Genomic DNA, 27,904 nt, shown 5'->3' with positions numbered 1-27,904 from the left:
CCAGGTGCAGGTAAGAGATTCGCTGCTACAGAAAATAGTCAGGGAAAGAGCCAAAAGAAAAAAAAAAGTGGGAGGTTCTGCCCGGGGAGGCGGAGTCGGCAGAGTTTAAGCATTTCTGACCAATCAAAAGGAGACCATTGGCGCGAGGGGGTGGGTAAAGGGGGAGCGGGAGATCGAGAACCCTGCCCAGTCACTGGAGCCAGAAGCCCTCCCGGCAGCCTCCTGACCTAAGTGCTTTTGCCCACCCAGAGCAACTGATTCCGAGGCCTCGCTCCAGCAATGGCCTTCGCAAATCTGCGCAAAGTGCTCATCAGTGACAGCCTGGACCCCTGCTGCCGGAAGATCCTGCAAGATGGAGGGCTGCAGGTAGTGGAGAAGCAGAACTTGAGCAAGGAGGAGCTGATAGCGGAGTTGCAGGTAAGGCGAGCCGGAGACGAGCAAAATCACCGGGCATCTTGATGGTCAAACCGGCTGACCTCACGGGTGCCAGGGCTGTCCTCCCCTGTCATATCTGTTGGTTCCGAGGCTTTCAGAGATTGGGAACCAGTAGAGGGAGGGAGGAGAGGAGAAGAGGAATGAAACGGCCCGGGGCTGCAAGATGCAAACTTTGCGTGCTGTTTGCAACCCCGTGTTTCTCGCCGGCGCTGCTAAGTACAGCTGCTCCCATCTGGTACCGCGGGATGCCAGAACTTCTCCGGAGCCTTCTTGCCCCGCGGCCCAGGCTGCGGGCTCCCGGCTCGGGGTGCTGCACGCGGAGACTCGTGCATGGGGACCCTTCCCCCCGGCCGGGGCAGGCCGCTGGGGTGGGGGCAGGAGGCGCTGGCTATGCCAATGCCCGTCCCGTGGCATCTGTGGCAGCGAACTCGCACTGCCTTTCGTCTGATGCAAGACCTTGGCGCGCTTTCCGGGGGCCCTGGGCCTCTGGGGAGCGCTCGCGGGATTCGGGGCCGGCCGAGGGAGCAACTAGAGCCCCGTGCCGCCCACGCGGCCGCCCGCCTGGAGTCTGCCTCCACCGTCGGCTTCATCGCCGATCAGGACCTACTTCAGTTCATCAGAATCTCGTCCCATGCACCATCGCGAAGGGTTAACTTCTACCAAGTCTTCGGAACAAACCTTAATCCTTATAACTTAGTCTTTCCCCTACTTGCAAGAAGGCTTTGGTAAATTGGGTGACGTTGCTCAGATTTAGAGGGCTTATTTTGGGGGCGCCTTATTCCAGTTCCTGCCCTTTCTGCGGATAGGATCCATCCAGGTATGCTGTCTCCTTGATGCCTCTCAGCTGTCCTGCCCCATGCCCCAAGTTCCACGTGCTCTGTTCAGGGCCTGCAGCCAGAGCGAATGTTACACCTCCCCTTGGGCAGGCTGAGAGGCCTTAAACCGCAGGGACCAAGCGGGGTTGCTCTGGCTGCCCTGGAAACTGTCTGAGCTGTTTCTCCCAGGACCCTGCCCCGCCTCCAATCCCCTTCCTCTGTGGAGCTGTTATCCAATTGCCTGCCCAACAGCGGCCCTTATTCGCATACTTTTCTGGTCCTGGTCGTTAAGAAACTTTCAGGAGTCTAGGCCAGGTGGCACACAGCTGTAACCCCAACACTTGGGAAGCCTAGGGAAGGAGGAGGCTCCTCAAGTTGGATCCTCTGGGCTGCCTGAGACCCTGTCTCAAAAACAACAACAACAACAAAAAATGACAAAGAGCTGGCTGGCTCATGCCTAGCATGAAGGAGGCTGAGTCGGAAGCATCTCTGTGAGTTCGAGGCCAGCCTGGGCTATAGAATGAGCCCGTGTCTGGAAAGCATGCCGAGAAAAGCAAAGGTTGTAGGTTTCCTGACCAGTAGGGCCCAACACTGAGACGGCTGCTCAGGTGACCGTTTTGAGACAACAAGCGGTGGCACCTGCTGGAATGGGAAGTGCAGGAGAAGGGACTTGCTTGGGACTGCACGGGTGGGCATGGCTCAGGATGCGACTCTAGAGAGTAGGTAGTGTCAATGGAGCAATTACTGCAAGCTCACCCTTCTCGCCTGGTGTCAGAGACCTTGGCTCAACATCTAAGCAGCGGCCAGGAAGGCTGTGGAAAGGCTTTCACGGAACCATTGGCTGCACTTGGAAGGCTTTGCTGTTTTCCAGAGGCTGTGAGAAATGTTATAGCCAATAAAGCGGCAGGAAGGGGGGGGGGGGTGTGAGATGGGGGAAGGGCTGGCCAGGCCTCACCAAAAACCTGGAAGCTTGGGAGAGGGAATAGTGCTAAAAATGCAGGCTGCTTTCAAGCAATGGAGATACTTGCCAGGCAGGAAGAGGTGGGTGCCGGTTGACTTGACTGGCTGGCCCCCGGAAGAGCTCTCAGCCGTCAGTCGCCTTGGCAAAATACCCAGTTCAGAATGCCAATCAATCTTGGCTACATAGCAGAAGGACCCTCACTTCCACCCTCCCTCCTCACTATATCTCCTCCTGGCAGTGTCTCCTGTCCTCCCCCATCTTAATCTTTGCAGTGAGAAGCAAGAGTTAGCCCCTTGGCTGGAGCTGGCCTGTGCCGCTTCATATCCGGGGCAGGCTGTTTGCCCTCAGCCCAAGGAGGACCAGTCTCTCTCTCCCCTAGTGATATACTGCCTGTCATCAAATCACAGCACAGCGGAGCACTGAGTTTCCCTAAGTCATGATCAGTGTTGTAGAAAACAAGAGGCTGCAGTGCTGGTGGTGTCTTCTTCATATGTGGGTATCAGACACGTGTGTGTATGTGAATATATGAATATAAAGACACAGATTAGAGGCTGGCTTTTTTTTCCATCAACATAACATCATTATTATTTTGATGGGGAATCTTTTTTTATCTTTTAGCTAGCCTGGTTATTTCCTGAATCGAGTTAACGTCAACATTGTTTGAGACAGGGTCTCACAGTGTGTGTGTGTGTGTGTGTGTGTGTGTGTGTGTGCGCGCGCGCGCACATGCATACAACTGAGTCCTTTGTAAATGGTTAAATTTAGCTGGGTGTCAGTGAAGCACAGTGTGCTCTGGCTGTGGTGAGCATGCCTGCGTAATCCTCCCACACTTGAGAAGCCAGAACATCAGGATTGCTGCAAGACTATCTTAAGAAAAGAAAGAAAGAAAGAAAGAAAGAAAGGGAAAAAAAGGAAAGAAAAGAAAGAAAAAAGGGTGGCAAAGGATAATGGCTCCTGCATTTAATCCCTGCACTCAGAAGGCAGGGCAGATGAATCTCTGTGCTCCAAGCCAGCCCGGGCATACCTGTATTCCCTACAACCCAACAGGGGAATCACCTGGAGAGCTGCTGTACCCTATGCACTAAGTGGTAACAATAATAGAATTACCCACAAGGCCAAGCCCATGCTCGTGGGAAAGGAAGCTTGTGTGAACTTGAAGAAAGGGAGTGGGGCTAGGTTCCCACTGAGTTAGCGTCGTCTTTTTTTTTTTTTTCTGGGACAGACATAAATCAAGCAGACCAGTGTTTCCTAGCACTAAAGCCTGGGAGTGATGAAATATGTAGGCGAATGTGTAGCGTGCGCATTCTGGTGAAATGTAGACAAAGAGCCATGGAGGCACTTTTATCAGGGTGCTTGCATTCCCAGTTGGCGAGAGTCAGAGAGGAAAGAGCAGACACTGGGATGAGGGGGGGGGGAGGGTAGGAGGATTTTGAGAGCCTTAACCTTACATTTTGCCCCTTCCCAGTGTTGGAGCCCTGGGGTAGAGTCCTGGATTACAGGCATGCACGAAGGAAAGCATTCTAAGCCAGCACTACACTAGGAGTTTGGTAGGTGTGAACCTTGGGGTTGTCCAGTAGTTTATACACATAGACGAGGGAGGAACACCCCGGAGGGATCTGTGAGGGTTGAGCTATGGTGCTAAGGAAGGGTCGATGGTGTTCAGGAGTGCCGGGGGTCAAGGGTGGTGGTGAGCACTTAGCCCGAGGTGGGTTGACTGGTGGCCTCCCTGTGTTTGTACTGAATGAGCCAAAGAAATGGCTTCTAGCTGGTGTTGTAGGAGGCAAACTCTGACCAGTGTTGGCTCTAATGTAGATTCTGGGCTCTTGGGACATGCCAGCTGTTGGATGCACATGTGTGCCAGTTCTACCGGAGAAGCTTTGGGTTCATCAGAGCCAAAAGCTGGTTGGCACAGGGTGACAGCCCCACAGAACAGACCCAGCCAGCGAGAAGAGAGCATTGTTGCTCTGCTTGTCCTTGGGGGCTGTCAGAGAAAGCAGACCACTGGGACCCCTACATCCTCTGCAGCCGCTGTTTCCTGGGGGGGTCCTCAATTTGGGGCTACCTTGGAGGGAGTACCGAAACCCGGGGGAAAGATTGGGCAGGTTACCTTGAACAGGGCAGGGCCTGGGTTTGGGATCACAGAAAAGACTATGGGTAGGAAGGTTATGATTCCTTGGGTGGTCTCTGCCCTACTTGTTCCTTATCTGTGCTTGTCAGTTGAACTTGGATCCTTCTCCCAGGGTTGGCCAGTTCCAGGGCAGGTTTAATATTTGGTGTTATCAGTTACCTAAAGTGTGCTTGCTGACTGCAGAGGAGGACGCTAAGCTTCCAGCCGCTGCCCAGCTGCCCTCTGAAAAGGCTGCGGCGCAGTGTTCAACCTCCTTTCCCCACATGCTCACCATCAGGGAGTGATCAGTTTTCTCTTTACCAATAGGAAACCTGAAATGAACATTCCAGACTTTACTTTTATGTGTATTTTATTTTGCCTGCTTGTATGGCTGTGGACTGTGTGGGTGCCCTAGTGCCTGAGGAGGCCAGAAAGGGGTATTGGATCCTTGGGAACTGGAGTCACAGGTGTTTGTGAGCCATTACATAGGTTCTGGGAGTGGAATCCAGGTCCTCTGGAAGAGCAGCCAATATTCTTAACCGCTGAGCCATCTCTTCAGCCACATGAAATTAACTTTTAAAATTCACCTTTTTCCTCTCTTGAGACGGGGCTTCACCAAGTGCCTGCTCAATTTACAAGACAGGAACCAAAAGCTACGGAGAAACCCTGTCTCGAAAAATCAAAAAAAAAAAAAATTATCTTTCTATCTCTTATCTCCCTGTGCGCGGGAGATTGGAGGTGTGGAGTGGGGGAGGGGCAGGCAGGGGACAACCTTCAGAGGTCAGTTTTTTTCCTCCCAGCAAGGGACCTGGGTACAGCATCCCAGGATTGCCCAGCAAGCATTTTTTCCAGCTGACCTCCTGTTTGGTTCTTCTACTGTCAGGATCTCACACTGTAGCCCAGGCTAGTCTCAGATCTGTGGCAATCTTCAGACTCCCATGTGCGAGACTTGTCAAGCAAATCCCAGTGGCTCGGCTTCGCTCCCCTTACTCTCAGGCATTGCCAGGTCTTTGCACGGGTCTGCATTGCCAGCCTGTGCCTTCACGGGTGTTTTATTGAGTTCTTCTGCTCTGAAGGCACGTGGTTACGTTCAGTGGTGCATTGGATTTTCTTCCCATGTCAAAGCCATTGTCTTTCATTCTTTTTATGAGACATTTTTCCATGTAGAGGTTTAAATTTAGAACATGGCCATGATCTTACAGTTTCTGAATGTGTGTCTTTTTTAAAATAGAAGAATCTGTCATCCCAAGAGCTTAAGAAAACCCAGTATACACTTTGCTCCAGTGTTTTATTTTAAATTTCTTTAGTTCATCTAGATTCTCAAAATCTAAGCATTTCCCTCTAAATCTTCTCAGTACTGCTGTTCAGTCTTTCCTCTCCCCATCTCCTTGGTTCTTGCCTTTATAAGTTCCTGCTCTGTGAGTGTTAGTGTTGCTGTTTGTTTTGAAGACAATGGCTTGCTCTGTCACCAGGCTGGTTTTGAACTCGCAACCGCCCTGCTCTAGTCTTCCCAGTGTCTGGATATTCGTCACCTTGCCACACCATGGATCTGTTTGTCTAGGTGCCTGTTTCTGTTGATTTCCCAGCATGTTTGTTATATTTCTCCCGATCCTTCCAACTTTTTCCTCTTTTCCAAAACCTACTGGAGATCCTTAGTCACTCTTATTGATCAAGTTGATGTAACAAGTGTTTCATCATCAATAGTTGCTGGTCCTTGACCTAGAGGCCACGACCTAGAGACCTCTTTTTGTTCTGTTGTTGTTTTGTTTTTGTTCTGTAACTGTGCCTTCATGGCAGCCTGACTAGCTGAGTAGTTGAAGACCCTACACCCTTGTTGGGAACCTCAGCAGCTTTCCTGAAGTAACCATAGAATTTTGACAGTGTCTCTGTGGATGCTGCCTTTGGAAAGTGGCTGCAAACTTGGACTCTAAGGAGGCTTGATCCTGACCCAGCTTCTTCTAGGGTTGGATTATTGTCTATGACATGGAGACCATGAACTAGACTGTTGAGAAGCCCAGTGCTTGATGTAAAATACCCTCTTTGTTTGTTTGTTTTTCGAGACAGGGTTTCTCTGTGTAACAGTCTTGGCTGCCCTGGAACTCTCTGTAGACCAGGCTGACCTCGAACTCACAGAGATCCACCTGTCTCTGCCTCCCAAGTGCTGGGATTAAAGGTGTGCACCACCAGCGTCCGGCGTAAAGTACCCTTTTTAAAAAATCATCACTAGCAACTCCCCACTCCTCCGAGTCAAGGTATTTTCCAATTTGTTTTCTGCCCCTCCCTGGCTGTGACTCTGACTCTATTGTTTTGACATCTTGTCTGCCCACCAGTTCTTGGGGCTGATTTTAGATCTGTAACAGTGACTTAGTTCAGGTTACCTCTCGAAGCCTGTTCCTTGACCTGGAAAATAGGGATGACAGGGTTTGTTCTTGGTGTTGTGGTGAGAGCAATGTGAAGCAGCCCCTGGAGATGCTAACATGGCTAACGTATGCAGCACCGAGCCCCACAATGGGGCTGTGGAGAAAAGGGGGGAGGATGCCAAAAACATTATAGGTAAATGCTCAACTGAAAAACGTTGCTTTAAGAGCAGAGATCTTTAGGTCTAGTAGATCAGGGGAAGGACAGCTGAATATGGGGCACCTGGGGATGGGAATGGAGGTTTGGTTGGTAGAGAGTTTGCCTAGCATCGCAGGGCTCCATCCTCGGCATGTCATAAAATGGGTGTGGTGGTGACCGCTGGAAATCCCATCACTTAGGAAACAGAGACAAGCATCAGAAGTTCAAAGTCAAAGTCATCCCCAGCTACATTTTGAGTCAGCCTGATCTCACGAAGCCGTGTCTCAGAACAAAGCAGGGAGGATGAGATGGCTCTTCTGAACTTAAGTGTTAGAGAACAGACATCTGTCAAATCCAGTCGGAGGCAGGAGAATCCTTTTCTTTGGAGCCAGTGTGGCAGGTCTGTGTGCCAGCAGCAGTGTGCTTTTTCTGACTGGGTTCTGGCTAGTATTGGGCTAAGGTGCTAGAGAGAAGTTGGGACACCCTCTGGGCCCATGCTGGTATTGAGTGTACCATTAGGGCAAGTGCTGGCAGATTTTGGTGTATCTGTCTCTAAACTTTTGGGTCTGGATGGTTTCTTGGTTGTCTTACCTACCAGTGACCAAGCCAGGGGAAGAAAGAAAACACTGGGACCCGGGGGATGGTGCTGGAGGTTTACAGAACTGACTGGGTTTTAGGGGATCAGGTGTGGCTGGGTGTGTGTTTCTCATTTGCACAATGAACTTGGGACACGTGGGAAGATTTCTTCGAATCTCCTTCTCTGTTCTATCTAAAGCACAGCCGCTGAAGGGCTTGAAGTGCCCTTCAGGTGGCCTTATGGAGCTCTGTGGGCAGGCACAGCCCTGACCAGACCAATGTGGGTACCTGAAGCATCAATAGCTACAGAGAAGTGATTCTATAACTATTCTTATGCTTTTTTTTTCTTTTTTAAAGCCGGGTCTCATGTTGCCTGCACGGGCCTTGGATTCTGTCACTATAGATTCTACGACTGCTCTGGACTCCGGAGCAGTCGGTCCATTCCAATAGTTAAGCCACCCCACCCCCAGCATCAATACCCTTTGCCACAGCACAAGCTTCACCCCTCTCTTCCCAGCAGAGAGAACATAGCTCTGGCCTTTAACCTCTCCACACTGTCCCTCCCTCACTTTCAGGCTTGTACACAGTCAATGCAGTGTGGGGGCTCACCCTCGGGGGCCGGCTTTGGGGGCCTGTCTCTGTCTTCAGAATCCATGCGTGGAAGAGAGATGCAGGAAGGTCTCCATAGAACCTGGCAGAGAACGCCTCTGGGGAAACCGGATGTGAGGGGCCATTCTTCCAGCCCTCTTACATGACCTGTGGAGGAGGTCTGGGATAAGGAACAGGGTGACTTGTCACAGTGACCTGCCTGAACTTTGGCCTCTGGGACGTGGTGTTTCATTCTTGGTGTTTTTTTTTTTTTATTGACATTTGTCTTCTTGTTGTTTGTTTGATCTATTTTTACTTACTAATTAATAATTAGAGGTAGTCTGGCTCAAACACATGCTCTTCGGGCCTCAGGCCCTCACGTGCTGAGGTGACAGACATGCGCCTGCCCCCATAACCAGCGGCTTAGCGCCTTTACATCATTTCGTGCTGGCCTGAGGCCACCCATGTAGGACAGAGTGTTCCGGCTTTTTCACCTGCTACCTCTCCTGGGGCTTCCCGTCCTGTCTGGTCAGAGAATGTTCTTCCTCGGGAAAGATAGCACGTCTTTCTGAATGATGCCAAGTCGGGGGTCTCTTGGCCCAGCTGCGATGGTGAATTCATGGCATGCGTATTTTTAGTGTGCTATTGACTGAGCCTCTGAGCAGCTGCAGAGGGCGTCACTTAGGTTCAATCCCCCCTCCCCCCCTCCCTGTGGGTTCTTGTCTCAGGAAGCATTTTCTTTTCGGCAGGCAAGTCTTCCATTCATATTGCTTACTCATTCAGCATTCACAGACTGCCTTCCAGCTGCCTGGCCCAGAGGCTCGAGGCGTGGAATTGGATTCTACTTCTGCTCTTCTCTTCAGCAGTCCGATGAAGAAAGGGATGGCCAGGTGCTCTACCTGCCTGTCTTGTCTGCGCCTCGCACACCTGAGGCTGGAACCCACATCCCTCTCGGATCAACACAGCTTAGAGTTGAGCCCAGGCTAGACCGATGTGTGTAGACGTTGCCTTTTCTTTGTTTGGAATTCACCTTTGGAGCAAAGAGGCATCCAGGAGGGTTAGCATGTGTGGTGCTGACTGGGGCACGTGTCTGGTCACACTGGGTGGGTTATCCCTTGGCTACAGGTACTTATTGGAGTACCATCTAGGGAGAAATGAATTGAATGCCTGGCGCCAGCAGGCTGATGCTGGAGTGTGCTGGCAAGGCGCTTGTATCTTACAGGTAGAGTCAACGCCACATCATACCTGTGCAGGGTGTAATCTACATCACCACATCACCGACAGTACACCATGAAGGCAGAGCTGCCTATGAGTGGCATTCATACCCACCGGGAGTGCATCAGAGGCTTCAGGTACCTCACAGAGCAGCTTCGGAAACCCGGATATTTCTTCCCCTACCCAGGACTGCGAAGGCCTTATCGTTCGGTCAGCCACTAAGGTCACTGCTGATGTCATCAACGCAGCCGAGAAGCTCCAGGTGGTGGGCAGGGCTGGCACAGGTGTGGACAATGTGGATCTGGAGGCCGCCACGAGGAAGGGCGTCCTAGTCATGAAGTAAGTTGTGGAACCTGAGGGTGGGTGCGGAGACCAATAAAAAGAGAGGGAAAGAAATGCTGAAATGAGAGCCAGGTGTTAGGCCTTTCGGAGTGCTATCTGAGCTGGGCCCTAGGTCCCTATGATGGTGACCAGTTCAGCTTGGTTTTTCCAAGGCTGTGGCCTGCAGTCTCTGGATATGGAACTCACCCTGCTTTGAGACCCACACATCTGTAGCTTAGGGTAGGAATCGGAAGATCGTAGGTCAAGATTTCCTGGTTTCCGGCCCCAGCCTGGCTCTTCCATTTTGCTAGCTCTGTGGTCCTGCCCCTTGTATAGATGCATGCACTTTCTTGGTAAAGTGACGTCTCATGTTGTCTCTTCCTTCATTTTCCTGCACCGGTCTGAAGTGAAGAGCCCAGTTTCTCTTCTAGCACTCTAGGCCCCAGAGGAGAGGGGTCCCTGTTAGCGCTGTGTTTGTAGAAGCACGGGGCAAAGATCATGGCCAGCACGCCACTACAGCACTGTTTTGCATCAGGCTCCTGGTAGTATAGCTATTCCAGGCCCACTCTGCTGACTCCCAGTCCTCCTGTGCCTCCCCCTGCCCCCAGGAGGGTAGGGGTGTATTGACCGTCTGTAGGCCCGTATGCCCGACAGAGGTCAGTACCTCACGTGGAGATGTTAAAGGATAACCCATTCTACCCGGTCCCTGCAGTTTTCCAGTCCCGCTTTTTCCCCTGACCTGGCTGCTTGCTAGGGGGAGAGCTGGAAGCTCTGTTGTCTTTCACAATGACAAGCTCTTGGAGTCCTTTTGTTTTTTTCAATAGCGTCTCTTAACTCCCCTAACCTTTTAGAGATGAACACACCCAGTAGAGGAAGCAGGAGGGTAAACCCGTGTTAGGTCTGGGGAGTTGTCAACATTATTCTGGTGTTTTGTTTTGTTTGTTGCTTTTGAGGAGTAGGCTTTTTTCTCAGTTCAAAATAGATTGAAAAGGAGAAACCAACCAAGTGGAAATAAAGCCGGGAGCTTTGTTCCTAGTACGAGCCCGGAGAAGTGGTGAGGAGGGCACCCGACAGTGGGCTGACCTGAAAGTCGGAGGTTTGCTCAGGGCTCTCCCCTAGGAAGGAGCAGAGGGGCACGGAGATGGATGGGCCCTGAAATGAAAGCCTACCAAGCCGAACCACCTACCCACCTTCCCATCACGTGAGGTGCTTCCCTGCAGGGCGGCCTAGGTAGCCTGGTTCTCAGGGCCACAGAGGATCAGAGAAGCCAGCGTGGGAGCTTGGGGCTGGAAGCCTAGAATACTGGGTTTGTCTGGGCCCACTGACCTCTCTTCTGTTGGGTCTTTAGCACCCCTAACGGAAACAGCCTCAGTGCCGCGGAACTCACCTGTGGGATGATCATGTGCCTGGCCAGGTAAGTCCCTGACTTCTCATGTGACCCAGACACTTTCTGGTAGGTCAATGATTACCACAAGCAAACAGAGGTAGGGAAAAGATACAGCTGCAGGGGTACGCAGATGCCCTGGAGCTTCTCGGGTGGTTCGGAAGTAGGCGTGGGAGGCTGGATGCTAACTCCAAGCGGACAGAGAGTGCACACACCATTTTCCCTCCCTCCCTCCGACTCACGACCATGCCTCACACCCACTGGGTGCTGTGCCTTCTCTAGTCCGCAAACCTTGAGGTGCTTTCCGTACCCTATAACCTCAAGTGCCATGTGTGTCCAGATTACTGCCAACTCGTTAAGCATTGAGATTTGGGGGTTTAACTCTTGTTAATTCATTCAAGAGACTCTGGATTGAACAGCTGGGCATGGCCCCCTGCGCTGATATGACTCTGTGCTCTAGGCCTATATTGTAACATATGCAATAAATACCTGATCATCATTCTTGTGCCTCCCTGTGAACTCCTATCTCAGGGAGCTCTTCTGGCAGGATTCTGGATGTGTGGGCCTCCTGGAGGGGACAGTCTAGTGACCAAGTAGATGGCTGGCGCATATAGTATGAACTCATCCTACGGCTCCAGGCAATTGTTTGGCAGACAGGACACACACTCTTAACAGGCTTTTCTCCTGTTTCTGTGACACGGGTTTTGTAGTACAATGGGACCTGAAGCTGTTACCAGTCCCTTTGAAGAGCCAGGCAGCAGCTAGCACTCTTGCTGGGGCCTGAGGCCTGCTGTGATTACAAAGTTCTTTCTTTCCTACCTTCTCCCTCCTGCTGGAGGAGTTCACCTTTGCTCTACTTCTCCCAGGAGTCCTTCATAGCAGCGCAGACTTTGCACTGGTCAGTGCGGGAGGATGAGGCTAGCGAGCAGCAAGGACTGCAGACACATCAGAAAAGCTTCAGCTAGGAGCGTCCCCAGGTCTCCCAGGATGTCCGAACTGGGTCTCTTCCCAGGAGGATAGTACAGGCCCATGACACTAGTTTTGTTTCTGCTGTTAATCTTGGTGGTATATTTATCTGTTGGAGTCAAAGAAGGATCCCCCAATACCACTTCTTGCCCCTACTCCTGAGGTGCTGATTTCCCTCCACCGCCAGGGCCAGCTTATCTAAAGGAGTAGGCAGGACACTGTGATTTAAAGAAGGCTGCCCTTTCCCAGCCTCCCTTGCTGATGTCCCTCATTGAGGATGCGCATGAACCATGACATCTCTACCCTGCTGGGGAGGAGGCTCCTGACTCATAGGTTAATGGGCATTCTGCTCTTGAGGCTGCTCCCCTGTGACTGGCTGAGTGCCTCCTGCATGCAGGAATGAGCACCATGAGTAGTGTGGGCCTGAGCACTTCTCAGGGCGTCCAGCCTAGAGAAGGTCTGTGTTCCCAGATGTGGTCTTGGTGACATGTCCTACAGTCCGTGTCTTACCCTTAAATCCTAACAGTGCCCTAACTGCCACTTTCTCTGTTTGGTCCAGAAAACAAAACAACACAAAACACAGCAACTCAGACCTGGCCAGGCACCAGTAGAAGGGGATAGTGTGTGGGAGCGTCGTGGGGGAGCAGATAGGATGGTGGTGGGCATGTTGGACGTATTAAGATCATTTGGGGCAGAGTGGAAGGGTTTGGACAGTGGCACCCGTCTGCCTCAGGTTAGCTCTCTTGAGGTTTAAGAAGGAAAGATCAGCTGCCCTTTCCTTAGAAGCAAGAGAAGTTATCGAGAGTGGTCCTGATGAGGGCGGGAAGAGTTCCTGCCATCGTTGGAGCATGTGTCCCTGTAAACTGTGCAAGTCTGGCCACTACTTACAGGACAAAAACCTGCCAAACTCACTCCTTCTCCTTGTGGAGGTAGATCAGATTCTTCTGCCAGCCTCCTGGCTGGAGACAGATGTCCTATGGTCTTTCTGTCCCAGCTCCCGTTACACACAGTGACCCTGAACCTGAGCCCCCATGCCCCTGGTGAGTGTGGTTCCCAGGAGAATGACTGGCAGATGGTGGCTATGCTGTGCTCTCCTTGTGCCTTCTTCAGGGTGACCCACTGAATCTGCTGTGTTCTTCCAGGCAGATTCCCCAGGCAGCGGCTTCGATGAAAGATGGCAAATGGGACCGGAAGAAGGTGAGCTGTTGCCTTGGCTCGCCCATCTGGGCTCAGCTCCCAAGCCCCACTCTTGGTCCTGACTTGGGCATCTTTGCCTTTTGCCTGTCTGGTTGCAGTTCATGGGGACAGAGCTGAATGGAAAGACACTGGGAATTCTCGGCCTGGGAAGAATTGGAAGAGAGGTGGCCACCCGAATGCAGTCCTTTGGGATGAAGGTGAGAGGCTTCCAGACTGAAGCAGCATTGGGAGAGAGAGCAAGGCTTGAGGGAAGATCTATACATGGATCTCCAGGACTCCTTATCAGATAAGCAGTCAAGTCAGGGAGGAAGGGATCACTGGCCTCTGCTGGGACATCTGAACTCAAAAGCTGAGAGTACTTAATACAGTCCCTCAGCTCCTGGGTATCGGTAGCCCCAAGTCTCAATGGGCCAGCAAATGTTCTTCTGTGATACACATCCTTTCCCATCATGCTACAGGGCCTCCTGGTTTTGCTGTGTCTCCTTTCTGACAATTTAGAAAACAGACTTATAGCCTAATGCCAAGGCTTTCTGACCTTCCTATTTCCCTCACTTACCCCAGCAAAGATTAAAGATGCTAATAGGTGGGCATAGTGTCACGTGTCTATAATCTCAACATCTAGGTGCCTCTGGCAGGTGGCTCGTGAGTTCAAAGCCAGCCTGAATAGCAAGCTCCTTTCTTTAAAATGCATGTATGTTTGTTTGCATGTCCTGATATGAGAAATGACTAAACAGCTTCCGTGCTGTCTCCGAAGTCATTTTGGTCCTCTCTTTTCCAACTCTGGGAGCCAGGAAGTTCCTGGCTGCATGAAGATTGGTGTTCAGTACAGGTCTGCTTAGATAGGCCAGACAGCTAAAGGCAGCTGACTGGGTGCCAGCGGGCATGCACCGTCAACCATTTAATGTGGTTGTTGAGGGAATTACAGGGATTGCGGGGCATGCAGCAGCCAGAGGCTTTAGTTAACATTAAGAAAATTGTTTTGACAATAATCAGTCCTTCCAGGTCTAGGAAACCTTACAAAGAGTTGTTATAGAGTTTCCCTTTCTCCCCTCCTCGCTCTTCCCATGGTTCGTACCCCTTCTACCTTAGCGCTAGAACGGAAGTTAGAGGTTGAGACTGACACCCACAATTTGTAAGTGTGTGCCTAAGGACTCGCTGAAGGGATGGTGATTCAGACCCCAGGGCAGCATCCCCTTCTGCCACACTGAGTGTCATATTTATTTAAATCGCACGCCTTCCTAAAGCCTCAGGTATATATATTAGGTCCCTGAGAGACACGGGCCAGCTCAGCAGGATCCATTGGCGGTGAAGAGAAATCTCAGCACGGCCCCTGCCAGGTGGAGGGGTCAGAGGGGGCCATGAGTTACTAAGAATACTTTTTCCAAGGTCCAGATTTATCCCATGAAGAATTCTGAACTAAAGACTAAGGATCATGTTTCAGCAGTGCTAAACGTATGGAACAAACCAACTAAGCATTTCATTGCCATGCGGTGGCTTGGGGACCGGCAGTAAGGCTCTCCACCACCCCGTGACTCCCGTTTTCCCCGGGGCGTCAACACCCAGACTTTTCTAGTGGTAGAACAGAGGCCTTGGCAGTAGCTGAATCTAGCCAAAGAGCCCTATTGTTTTGCTTCCTAAATAATAGGGGTGAGAGGGGAGCCCATGCAGCCACCTGCTAATGCCCAGCTGCTCCCCCACCTACAGGTGTTGGCCATGTGGGGCCTTGAGCATCCATGTCAAGAAATAATAGATTCTTCTCAGACAGGTGTTTGTTTCAAAGAGATCTCTAGAACCTGTTCACTTTACTGCTGGTCTGTAGCTTTGTATCACACACAACATGCTTGAGCGTGTTTAGGATAGAGTCTAACTGTGTAGTTCAGGCTAGCCTCAAACTTACAAGTACTAGAATTACAGGTATGCACAGCCATATCTAGCCACGTTTAACTACAACCAGGACTTTGAGGGTATGCTGTCTTTATTGGGGCTTCTTCTGTCTAGATGTCTCTGAAGGGTCACTCCTGCCTGTCTCGGTTTTGAACCATTCCTTGTAAACCCCTAAAACATGGCTTGTGGTGCCCTCCCTCGTCAAGCCCCCTGACCACCCGGCAATGGCAATGTTCCTGGGCTTTAGTGGGTGTCATCTTGGAACAGAGATTCTGCACCACCTAAGCTCCTGTCTATGTCTTCAAAGCCACAGAAAACAAGATAGCTTAGTTCTAAGTATCTAGAGGAGGAAACAATGATCACATTAAGAAGTTATATTACCGTGTGTGCATGTATGTGCATACGCATGTTCACAAGAATGCACACATGCGCCCTGGTGCACATGTGGAGGTCAGATAGAGTGTGAGACCTGACTCTCCACCATGTGGGTTCCAGGGATCCAACTCCGGGCATATGCCCTGGTAGTAAGTGCCAGTGCCTACAGAGTGATCTCACAGCTCTGAGACCAATCCTTATTAAGCTCATTTTCAAACTAGTCTTGTTCCCTTTGAAAATAATAATTTAACTGGTAAAGCATGGAGATTTATAACTATTTCGCTACCTAGACAATTTTTAAATATGGGAGTTTTGTTGGGTTGGTTTTGGGGTACCGGGCCTTGAACCTGGAGCCTCACAGAAGCAGACAAGTTGCTATACCCCTGAACTACATCATCAGCCCCTTTCATTATTTTCTCTTGAGACAGGGTCTTGCTGATTTACCCAGGGTAGCCTTGAACTTAGGATCCTTTAGCCTTGGCTCCTAAGTGCTGAGGTTGCAGACATGCGCCAGGATGACCAGCTTAAAGCACCGTTCTAATTATGTAATAAATGAATGTGTTCGTACAGATAACGGCCTCCCACATCAACCTCCCAGCACGAGCCTTCTCTTAGTGGCACTAGTTTGGCATTTGCCACCCCAGAGTGCATTCTCTGTGTGTACACGGATTGTGTACTATGCCCAGAGAAGGTTGCAGGTCTGCGTAGAACACAACATTGCATATGGTGCTAAGGTAAAAAGTTTCCAAGCTTGGTTGGAATACTGTGGTATGGATTATTGGCTGTTCCACCAGAGAGGCACACTGAGGTTTCAGCAAAGGCCTCTTCCGTAATCCCTGTGGGGATAAGCTGCATCCCCCACCTTCCCACCCTCCCTGCAACACACACAATGTGTAGGGTTCGAGGAAGGCCCCTATCAGGCGGGAGGAAAATTGTAGATGGTGGCCCAGAGCACTGCCTAGCCGCCATTCTCACCCATAGCCAGGACCAGGCATCATTTGTGGAATCTAGAAAGCAAGGAAGGTAGTTAGAATCTAGCCAGGTGTGGTGGAGCATGTTTGGAACTCAAGAGACTGTGGGAGGATCAAGAACTCAGTGCTAGGTTGGACTGCATCCTGAGATCCTGCCTCAAGTATAGAGAAGAATTAAGTCCTAAAACACAGGAAGGCTGGAATGGTTGCCAACCTATCAGGAAGTTTAGCTAGAATATGTATCTCCGTGTCTGTGTGAGGGTCTAAAAAGCTACTAGACAGATTTGGACTTTGGAAACATTTGGAAAACACCTTTGCGAAGCAAACAAATAGTGATATGACTTTAACAGCATTAAAGAGGAACGATTCCAGGGCAAGGTGGATGGCACCTAGGTCAGCCTGTAGCCCGCTGGTGACCTTACACTCTGTTGTTACCTTGAACTTTCCTTCAGTGTGTTGCTAAATAAGAGCTGTAGTGATTGACTCACCTTGTTTATGCTGGCATCTCTCTCGGGGTGTGTAACCGGGCCCCGGCTGGCTCAGAGCTGAGCCCTGTGCTTCCTTACCAGTGTCCCATCAGCATCTCTTAGCAGGGTCTTTGCCACCCGTGTCCTCAGGACCCGAGGTCCAGTGGCTGTTGGCGTTTCTGGCTAGCTTCTGTTTGCTAAGGTCGGCTGCGTCAGTTGCGATACTCACAGGAAACTGAGGCCCAGCAAGGTCATCTACAGGCTCAAGAGTAAAGACAAGGAAGTGAGAGTCCACGCACATGTCCTGGCTTACAGGGCCACCACTGTTTCCACTCGTGGCCCACATTAAGTCCCTAAGCGGCCACCGCTCAGTGACGCAAACAACAGCCACTTTAAAAAACTATTATTGCTATTTTATTTTAAATTTTTACTCTTGCATTTTTTTAAATTGTGTGTGCATGCGAGTATGCGTGCGTTATAGTGTGTGGAGGTTAGAGGGAGTTGGTTCTGTCCCTCTACCATGGGGGTGCTAGGGATCAAACAAGTGGTCAGCCTTGGTCCCCAAGAGTAGAAAAGACCACAGAGTGCTGTGAGCTCACTCAGTCGCGCATGGCTTTGTGATCTCTTGGTGTTCGTTTCTACCCTCACTGCACATGAGAAGAAAACACATCTGGATTAGAGATGAACGGGGCCATTGTTCTCGTCGTCTCTGGCGCCAGCAGACAAAGGCGAATTGTGAGGATGAGGCCAGGGATTCATCTCTCCCCCTGAGCATTTCCTTCTCTGTCCGGAAGCGAATGGGCTCCATCGGAGGGCAATAAAAATGTCTGAATAGGCCTTCGAAATATGTGTGCCCTTGGTGCTCCGTGCTGTGCTCCTTAGAGGGCCCCAAGGAGCTATGTCTTTCCCCCAGCCTTCCCTGGGTCCACTATGGAAATATTCCTGAAGAGGTCAGGGGATTCTCTCAATAGTTTTGCTTAAGTGCATGGTAGAGCAGCGAGTGACTGAAGTCATCTCTCCAACGGCTCTTATATGGGGGTCCTCACCCTTCTAGGGGATTCTGACATACGGCTGGCAGCAGCTGAGGAAGGACTTCTGGCTCCAGCCATTTCTTGGATGCTGCAGGCACACCTGCCTCCGAGGACTGCCCTGCCTTTGTTCTTAGGGCTCTGGTGCCTCTTTCTCCAAAGTCAGAGTTGCCCATAGAGCTGAGCTTAGGAGGGAGGCCTGGGATGGCCTCTTGGGTGGATCAGGCAGAAAGTGCTTAGATCTTGGTTACTGTAAACCACCCCCACATACCTGTTTCCTACATCTGCATGGCTGCTAGGGCATGACCTTTGCTGAACCTTTGCTCTCTGGCCTTTGTGGACAATGCTTGCTCACTCCTTCCCCGGCCCATCACCCTCAACCCCAGGCACCTGCTGGTGGACAGAGGGCCTGGTGGTCATCCCTGAGCCCTTCCTCACCAGCGCTCCTACCTCAGCTTCCGAGTTCCGCTTTGTCCAGCCACACATGAGCTGCTTCTTCATCTGCTTGCAGTTGGGTCTTGGTGACAGGCAGCCTTCCCTTGTCTGACTGTGCTCCCTGCTAGTTCTGCAAGCCTCCTCCCATTGGCCTACAGAGGCAGGAGAGTAGCCCTAAGCGCCCTGTATTGTTCTGAGAGTTAGACTAGAGGATTCAGTTAGGCTTAATGTGGTACCCACTACTGGCAAATGGTGTGGTTACAGACAATACCAACATTGATGGTAAAGGTGCCTCTTCCCCTTTCTTGCTTCGGACCAGACTGTAGGCTATGACCCCATCATTTCTCCAGAAGTCGCGGCCTCCTTTGGTGTCCAGCAGCTGCCGCTCGAGGAGATCTGGCCTCTCTGTGATTTCATCACTGTCCACACTCCCCTCCTGCCCTCCACCACAGGTAGGCTCTTAGTGTGGGTTTTCTGCAGGTACCATTGAGCAAGTGTGGACAGGGACTTAGCGAGGACCCGCCAAACACAGTGGCTCTTTGTCACAAGTGCTTGCCGCCGATGAAGGCGGCTGAGCTAACTGAAAAAGCAAGGTTATGGGAATGTGCGGGACACAGATGCAACTAGCGTCCCATGTGGAGGCTTCATGGCACCCTGCAGGGGTACTTTTGGTTCTTGAGCCTACTCAAAGCACGCTCATCTCCAGAACTGCCTGAGTCTAACCCATATCTGCTACAGAGTCTATGATCTCAGAGCATCTCTGAAGACAGGTGAGAACAAGGTACCTATCCAGCAGAAGAGACCTCTGGGGAGAGGTGGCTTCTGGGAACCGGTGCTGAGAAAGCGGGTCAGGAACTGCCACAGTGGGTGACGTCCCCTCTCTCTCCCAGGCTTGCTGAACGACAGCACTTTTGCCCAGTGCAAGAAGGGCGTGCGAGTAGTGAACTGTGCTCGAGGAGGGATTGTGGATGAAGGTGCCCTGCTCCGTGCCCTGCAGTCTGGTCAGTGCGCTGGTGCCGCCCTGGATGTGTTCACAGAGGTAAGTGCAGCCTCAGTGCCAAGTTGGAGGGGAAAGGTGAGGAGCTGAGAGGCCACAGGCAAGGAAAGGTAGCATCTCACAGGACACAGTAGCTCCCTGTTTCTGGCACAGCGGAAGCTGTGCTGCCAAGAAACACACCTGTAGTTCTGAGGAGGTCTTTTCTCTGCTGTCTTCTGCAAATCCTGGGTCTTAAAATAGGACCCGTTCTTGGTCAGGCTGTTTGCTGTACTGGTAACTTGGGGAAGACCAAGATAAACTGATGAGGCTAGGGGTTCTAGACTAAAACAGGAGTTAGTGTGTCATTCCTGATACTTTAGTCAACCCCATGGCCAATGACATGGCCTGCCCAGTACCCATTAGTGTTCCTCTCTCTCTCTTCATTCCTAGAAAGGGTCAGAAACCCAGGGGTGATGGCAGTCCCCAGTGTGGACCGCTCTTCCAGCATGTGCAAAGGTTCAGCCCCAGCATATAGAGTGCAGAGTGCACACCTCCACCAATTCCCTTGGCCCTATCTCAGCATCAGGGCTCCTCGCTGTGGCCCGGGAGAAATAGCATGGCCTTTGGCGTGAATGCAGGTTCTAGCTGTGAGACTGTGGCAGGTCACTTGGCCCTCTCTGAACCCCATGGCATTTGTCTATTCCCAGCCAGGGTGCATGGTGTATCACCAGCTCCCCTGTATATGACCATCTTCTTGATAATGCACCATCTTCTCCCGCCGTTAGGAGGCTGGGATTCAAATCGTTGCAATTCTCAAAATTCAGTGTGAACAACAGCAGAGAATTTATAATATAGCTAGTCCATGGTCAATTTAAAGGTCTCTCTCCGGGCAGGAGCCACCACGGGACCGGGCCTTAGTGGACCATGAGAATGTCATCAGCTGTCCCCACCTGGGTGCCAGCACCAAGGAGGCCCAGAGCCGCTGTGGGGAGGAAATTGCCATCCAGTTTGTGGACATGGTGAAGGGGAAGTCTCTAGCAGGGGTTGTAAGTATCTCTACGTGGGTCTGGGGTCTGGAGGAGTCCGGGAAGAGAGCAGACACAGCAGCTCCGGGTGGACAGTCTCAGCCCTGGGAATGGAGCCCAAGGCTGAACTTGAGTTGGCTCACAGGGTGGATGGGCAGGAGCAGCTCTTCTATAGTCTTGATAGCCAAGGCCTTGGAGCCAGGAGCTGGGTTCTGAGCCGTTATATTGTAGCCCCGCTGCAGAGATTGTGAGCCTTCCCAGGCTCAGCACCAGTGAAAGGCTCCTTTGTTGTTCACATGCCTTGGGAGGGAGGGTGTGTTGCCGGGGTGAGGGAGCAGAGAAGGGCCCACTGTGTGTGTGTGTTTGTTCACATGCCTTGGGAGGGAGGGTGTGTTGCCGGGGTGAGAGAGCAGAGAAGGGCCCACTGTGTGTGTGTGTGTGTGTGTGTGTGTGTGTGTGTGTGTGTGTGTGCGCGCGTGCGTGTGTGTGTGTGTATGTTTGTTAGGGGGTATGCTCAACACTGCAGCACAGTGTCCATGGGCAGAGCTCACCCTGCCATAACCAACCAGTCTCCTACTTTCTAAAACTTTTGCTGTGTTAGTTAGCCCCCTTGCTTAGTCTGGTGAATGCCAAGCGCCCCCTGCTCCCCCACACACATGGGGGTCCAGTAGAGGACACAGAACTAAGAAAGCACAGCTCTTCCTGGAGCCTTTTCCCCTCCTTCACCAACACTTTCTGGGCCCTTGCTGCTCTGCTTCATTTTTTTTTGTTTGTTTTGTTTTGTTTTGTTTTGTTTTTCGAGACAGGGTTTCTCTGTAGCTTTGGAGCCTGTCCTGGCACTAGCTCTTATAGACCACAGAGATCCACCTGCCTCTGCCTCCCGAGTGCTGGGATTAAAGGCGTGCGCCACCACCGCCTGGCTCTGCCTCAGTTTTTTTTTTTTTATTTGTTTGGGGTTTTTTATTTATTCGTTTGTTTGTTTTTGAGGCTAGGTCTTACTAGTAGCCCTGACTGGCCTTGAATTCAGGGATCCCTCTGCCTCCCAGGTGCTGGGACTAAAGGTGTATGCTGCCACACGCACTAACTACATTCTTATGGGCTATCATGGGTTTGTTATCTGGTTAATGCTGAATTCTAAGATCTCTGAGGACCAACAGGCTAACTATATGAATGCCCCAGACATGTAACTGATACTCTGCAAGAAACAGCGGATGAGTGAGAGAGGGCTCGTGCCTTCCTGGCTGCCTCACAACCTAGAGAGAGTCACTGGTTGGGACAGAACTGTGGTAGGAAGGACAGTTTCACTCAGCCGGCCTATGTCTCGTTAGATGGCTCAGTTCTGTGTCTTGAGACAATCAGGAGGCCACTTGGTCTATAGTGATCAGGGGGTTCCTTGAGGGCCAGTTGTGGTGTGAGAGCCTGCAGAGCCCATGACGACCAGGTGACACCGGTCAGCCCGTCTTCTCTTTCCCCTGCACACTGCATTGGCTCCTTGAGGCCTCAGCACTTTTTCCTACCCATCTGGCTGCCCAGTGAGTTTCTGAGCAGGTGACTTTGATTGGGGTCCTGGCTGAACTCTCCAACCAGAGAATGGAAGACTGAACAAAATAGACCATCTCTCCTGCCTCAGCTGATGCCCTGCTAATGAATATCCCCCTTCTTGGGCAACCTGATAGAGCTTGACCCGCTCAAGTTTTTCAAAGGCGGGCTTCTGCCCCCTCCATGGGAACCCTCTGAGGGAGGCACCTATCGTGAGGTGGCGGTGAGATCACATGATTTCTGACAGGTTGCTTCCCACAAGCTCCACAGGATACAAAGACAGAGGGCTGCCATCCTATGTAAGATAGGAATTCTCTCCGTCTCACAACCAAGTTAGCAAATGGAGCTCTCTACCCCAGCTGCTGATAGTCTTCGGAAAGAAATGAAATTCCTCCCTCACTCGTCCTGAGTCTTCTCCGGTTCTCTGACCATAGCACAGATGAGCCCTGGGGCCGGGCCGGTTTCCAGCGGCACCTGACTCTGCCCTGGCATCTTGCTATTTATTTTTCAAGATGGTTCACTGCACACCCTTTCACTTCACAGAAGTACAGAGAAGCAAGCCCTTCCCTGGGCTGGGCTGTGTGGCCTCCATTGAGCTGTGAGGCCTGCTTTGGGGTTACTTAGCTGAGCCTTTCTGCTCTGAGTTGGCTCCTAGTCCTCCAAGTCCTCTGCTTTTCCTTCCCATGTCTCGCTACAGCTTCTGACTCTTCTAGTGATAACTATGAAAACAAGAACAGAATTATTACATTTTCCCCATCTCATAGCTGCTTATTTGATTTTTTTTTCATCAAACCCAAGTTTTTGTCTGCTTGCCAGTGGGGTGAGGATGTGACTTGTAGGGTTTTCTTCTGTAGTTACAGTTGGGCTGGAACTCAGGGGGAGCCACTTACCTTGGCCCCCCCTAGGGCTGAGATTGCAGGCAAATTTAAAGCCCAGATTCCTAATTAAATCCTTCTTGCATAGATTCTTTCTAAGTCGCCTCAAAGAAATTGTTAATGCCTGACTGGGAGCCAAAGCATCTGGAGCCACAAAAGGGAGCAGGAATTTTACCTCAGAACAAGGAAGCTCTGTTATTGGATCTCTAGGAGGAGAAGGGAGGTCCAAGCCCTGAGACCCTGTACTTGGGATGTCCAGGGCTTTTCCAGTCGACTCTGGCTGCTCAATTTCCCAGCATGCCTCTGCATACTCAGCATAGATGGCTGTTTAAAGCATACTGTAGGCTCATTGGAACTGTCTGAATCTGGTTTTATATGTTATGGTAGCCGAGCATAGTGTTCAGTGACCAATATGGGCAGTCGCTTCAAATAATCAGATAGAAAATAAAATAGGCCAGGCTTGGTGGCTCACCCTGTAAGCCTAGCACTCGGGAGGTCTGCCCGGCTGGACTATAGAGTGAAGCCCCGTCTCAAAACAACAGAAAAAGGGCAAATTAGATCACCCTCCCTAAGAACCATCACTCTGCTTCCGTATACCTGTGATGTCCGTGTTTTACTGAGCTGTCCAGACAGACCCCTGTCCATCACACAGGAAGTCCGTCTCCCACAGAGGGTGCCAGTACCAGTATGCTCAGTGGAAGAAGCTAGGCTTCCAGCCCGTGTTCTGGCTACATAGTGCAGCAGAAACTTTCCTCTGTGTGCCCTTGGGCTCTGTAGCTCTTCTGGTCTACGGGGATAAATCATTGTTTTCTCCTGAGTTGCCCCTCCATGGCAGGCTGACTCTTGGCCACGTGGTGTTGATTTAGTTCCTCTTTTGAGCAGGTTCTCAGCCTCACCCTGTCCCCCTCTTTCTGCAGGTAAACGCCCAGGCCCTTACCAGCGCCTTCTCTCCACACACCAAGCCTTGGATTGGTCTGGCAGAAGCGCTGGGCACACTCATGCATGCCTGGGCTGGCTCCCCTAAAGGGACCATCCAGGTGGTGACACAAGGTGAGTCCAGGTCCGGCTGGGCCCACGGCACGAGCTAGGGGTCCTGCGGAGAAACAGGGAATAGGGACTGTGGACTCATATCTGCTGAGTCCAGGTCCGGCTGGGCCCACGGCACGAGCTAGGGGTCCTGCGGAGACGGGGAGTAGGGACTGTGGACTCATATCTGCTGGGTGTGTCCAGTGCTCAGTGCAGATCTAGTGGCAGACTCAGGGGACTTGGGCCCTGCTCTGGGTACAGCTCAACCCACGACAGAGTTGGACAAAAAATATGTATGTAAGTAGAATATAAGTTCCCTGGGAAAATGTACTTAATTTTCTCAGATCATGTTTATGCAGTGTTTTTAGGATAGACAAGTTCTCCGTGCAAGCAAGACCAGAGAGTTTCGTGTAAAAGATATTGGAATCTTTAAGAGAATCTAAATCGGTCAGCAAAACCATGTGGGTCTGGTTTTACCTGTGACTGTGTATGGCTCGGTTGCCTTGGTATTGGGTCCACCACTCTGCAGACAGGGTTCGGTGCCTCCCTTTATCCTGTACAGGGCCTCCCCCGCACCCCCAATTGCCTGTTTGGCACCTGACACTTGGGGCGAGATCATGAGGTTGGGCAGAGCAGGTAAACCCAAAATGCCAAGGTTATCAGGGATAGGCGGAGCCAGGGGATGCCACACCCACTGCCTTGAGTTCCCAAGCCCCTGAGGAAACATAGCAGGGCGCTGGTCACGTGATTACTTGAGTATCACCTTTCTGCTTCTGAGCTTGCAAGGGTCGCCATCCCCAGCCACTTGTGGGGAGCACACAGTTTTCCAAGCATCTTCTGGGAAGACAAGCCGGCCAAGGAGACCAGTCGGGATGGTCTCAGTTTTGGAGGGGAGTTTCTCAAATTGGTTAAAATATCCTAGGCTTCTGGGCTCAGCACCCCCAGCTGGCTTTTAAACACTCTTGAGGAATTACAGTGCCCATTGCAGCCTGCCTTTGGGGTCCCCAGGGCAACAAGAGCCTTGTTGCTGAGAGCTAAGTGGTGCCTAGTGAACAACTAACTTTGGGGTAACCCTCTGTATCCCCAGGAGCATCTCTGAAGAACGCTGGGAACTGCCTGAGCCCTGCGGTCATTGTCGGCCTCCTGAGGGAAGCATCGAAGCAGGCAGATGTGAATTTGGTGAACGCTAAGCTACTAGTGAAAGAGGCTGGCCTCAATGTGCGCACCCTCTTTACTCTGGGCACTGCTCTGCCACCCCTCTTTTTATTTGGTGGGGGGCAGTCTTGTATAATCCAGGTTGTCCTTGAACTTCTGATCCTTCAGCTTCTACCTCCCAAACGCTAGGATTACAGGCGTGTGCCCCTGTGCCTAGCTCTATCTACCCTGCGCTTTAAGAGCCTGTTCCCAGTTTTGCTCTGGGTTTGCTTCTTGCCACCTGCCTGCCCATCGGTGAGAGCTAGCCCATTGGTGAGAGCCCGCCTTAATGCCTTCATCTGTGAAGGGAGTGACCATATGTTTGAGTGTAATGGTGTGAACTCATATTCACAAAACTATGGATAGATGGATAAATGGCCTGAATGGGGGGTGTAAGGCACCTCCATTTCACAACTGAAAAAAAGCTGACTTAGGCTGCATCTAATGGAGCCGAGAGATGCTTGCAAACCCTGGTAACAGGTTCCTCCACCCTCTGAGCTTTCCTCTATTGGCTTCCTCCCTCACTCCCCTTGAAATCAAAGACTATGTGGTGGCCATTTGAAGCTGGCCGGAGTCCTAGGAACAGTGTTCTCCCAGCCCTGCCACATTTACCCCCTTTCCTGCATCCTAGTCAGGCCATTGACTTAAGAGGCTGGTGCAGAAAGGACCAGGCTGGTCAGCTACGCAGTGCTTGGTCCTCTGCTTCCCACTTCCCACCCTTCCTGGCCAGCCAGGCAGACACCTGTTCCTCCCTTTATGGGGCATCTTGACTGTCCCGAGAAGCTAAAGTCTGGAGACATGAGTCTCTCCCCATTTGTTCCTGTCCCCAGACTGCTGAGCTGGTGGCCGGGCTTGATTCCCTGCAATTGGGTGTGATTGGACTGTTCAACTGTGCCCCTGTCTTGTCACTGCAGGTCACCACCTCCCACAGTCCGGGGGCCTCAGGGGAGCAGGGCAGCGGGGAAGGCCTCCTGACTGTCGCCCTGGCAGGTGCCCCCTACCAAGCTGTGGGCTTGGTCCAGGGTACCACCCCAATGTTGCAGATGCTCAACGGAGCTGTCTTCAGGCCAGAGGTGCCACTGCGCCGGGGCCAGCCCCTGCTCATGTTCCGAGCTCCGCCCTCCAACCCTGTTATGCTGCCCACTATGATTGGTGAGGAGGCTTTGCGGGGGAGGCTGGCAGAGATGGGGTCTTCCCTGGGATCGGGCCTTTCTCCGTGCCTCAGGGCATGTCGATATGTGCCTCACCAAGGATCTTGCAGAGCCATTTCCACAATATTAGAAAGAAACAGCTCAGACAGGGAAAGAGAGTAGCTCATCTGAGGTCACAGAGTAGTATGGGCAGAGGTGGGCAGAGTGCCAGTTACCCCCGGCCATGGCACAAGTTCGCCATGTTCCCGCACACTCTCCATGTTCTCCGCACACTCTCTTCACGGATCATTTCTTCCACGGGCTCTGGTGACCAGCCTAACAGAATGTGTCAGAGTACAGGAGGTGCAGCCCAGGTCTCCCAGGACCTGGACTTCTGAGGGTTCTGGATCTCATCCAGGTTTGGCAGAGGATGCGTCCCCAGACCCTGGGAGGACTTTATTTCATCATCTTTGCCAGCTGCCCAGAGGACAGTTCTCTGATTATCTTGTTCCCTCGCTGTTGGCATAGCTCCCATCAGGGTATGAGCTCCCCACCTCACCTGATACTCAGGCTGAGAAGAGGCCGGTGTAGAGGAAAGTCACCTGTCCTGCCGCAGCAGCTCTTTACTGTTTAGATCAGTGCCGCCCCCTCCCATCCTCCGCCCTTTGGCCTGGGTCACGGAAACCTGACATCTTACTACTTCGACCTCTTCTCTCCCCCCTTCCACCATGTGCCATGCTAACCCAGGCTTTCCTTTCTGCCCACCCCCAGGCCTCCTGGCAGAGGCAGGTGTACAGCTGCTTTCCTACCAAACCTCCAAGGTGTCAGACGGAGAGACCTGGCACGTCATGGGCCTCTCGTCCCTGCTGCCCAGCCTGGACGCATGGAAGCCACACGTGTCTGAAGCCTTCCAGTTCTGCTTCTGAACCTGGGACTCGGAGGCACCAGCTCCTCGGGATTTTCTGAGAAACCTGCTCGCTGTGATCTATAGGGAGAGGAGATCCACGTTCCTGGGGCAGAACCCAAGCACCTGCCTGAAATAACATCTAGTAAAGAGTCGAATACTACATGGTATCTGTGCGGTCATTATCCTGAAAAGCCAGCAGAGGGCACCCATGGGCTGCCTCTGGAGGTTTGGCAGCTGACCAGTAACTATGTAGTGGAAGGTTGGGTTGTACAAAAAAACCTGAGCTTGGGTGCTCTAAAGATAGCCCCTCCTTTCCTTTCAAAGATTATTCACAGGAATGTAGCTCAGTGTTTCAGAATCCTCTCATGTTAGGGGTGCAATTAAGGAGTAAAATTCAGCATGGTGTATGCCAGGCCCTGGCTGGTGCTTTGCCGTCAGAGAATTCAAAGTGGACAGCTGGGCACCAGAAGTCTTGTGGGTGTGGCTAGACACACAGCTCACATGCTGTGGGAGTGCAGGGATTCTCCTGGTTCTGAGCAGAGGATGCTGGTCTCTGGGGAGTTGCTTTGGACAGATTTTGTGAGCTAAAGGAACATGTTTCCTTAGTAGCTGCACACAGCAAGCTTAGTGTGAGTTGGGTAGTGTTTCACTTGATTTTCACAGAAGGTGGCAGAATGAACTCCATTCAAACAACTGTCTATCAAGAGCTTCTCGCCCCATTAGTCCATCAGTGGCGAAGGGTTCCTTTCCAGCCCGCCTGGCACAGAGAGGCTACCTCTCAGCCTTGGCTTCCTGCAAGGCCAGAGCTCCAGCAGCAAAGGCCTGCTCCCGTCTCTGCCCCAGACCTGGAAAGGGACAGGCCTGGATGACCTGGAACACCACGGTTTTGACCTTGAACTCACCCTTACTTGGCCTCCCAAGTGCTAAGATCTGTGTGACCATGCCTGACCA

General features: G+C 51.7%; 1 protein-coding gene across 1 annotated transcript; it reads left to right on the top strand.

Annotated features, from left to right (window-relative positions):
• The first annotated feature begins 179 nt into the window (after positions 1–179).
• Phgdh (phosphoglycerate dehydrogenase) lies at positions 180–27,113 on the top strand. Its single transcript, XM_041638072.1, has 12 exons — positions 180–417; positions 9,441–9,592; positions 10,923–10,988; positions 13,067–13,121; positions 13,220–13,318; positions 18,601–18,733; positions 19,172–19,320; positions 20,151–20,303; positions 23,614–23,746; positions 24,810–24,940; positions 25,831–26,068; positions 26,818–27,113. Exons 1-12 carry the CDS (start codon positions 280–282, stop codon positions 26,970–26,972), a joined length of 1,602 nt encoding a protein of 533 aa, XP_041494006.1. The 5' UTR covers positions 180–279; the 3' UTR covers positions 26,973–27,113.
• Positions 27,114–27,904: the final 791 nt, after the last annotated feature.

Source organism: Microtus oregoni, unplaced genomic scaffold (assembly GCF_018167655.1).
Source record: "Microtus oregoni isolate MIOR12 unplaced genomic scaffold, Mior012 000054F_ref0000373, whole genome shotgun sequence".
Classification (NCBI taxonomy): Eukaryota; Metazoa; Chordata; class Mammalia; order Rodentia; family Cricetidae; genus Microtus; species Microtus oregoni.
The sequence above is the reverse complement of the archived record's forward strand: the minus strand, read 5'-3'. Positions and strand labels throughout refer to the sequence as shown.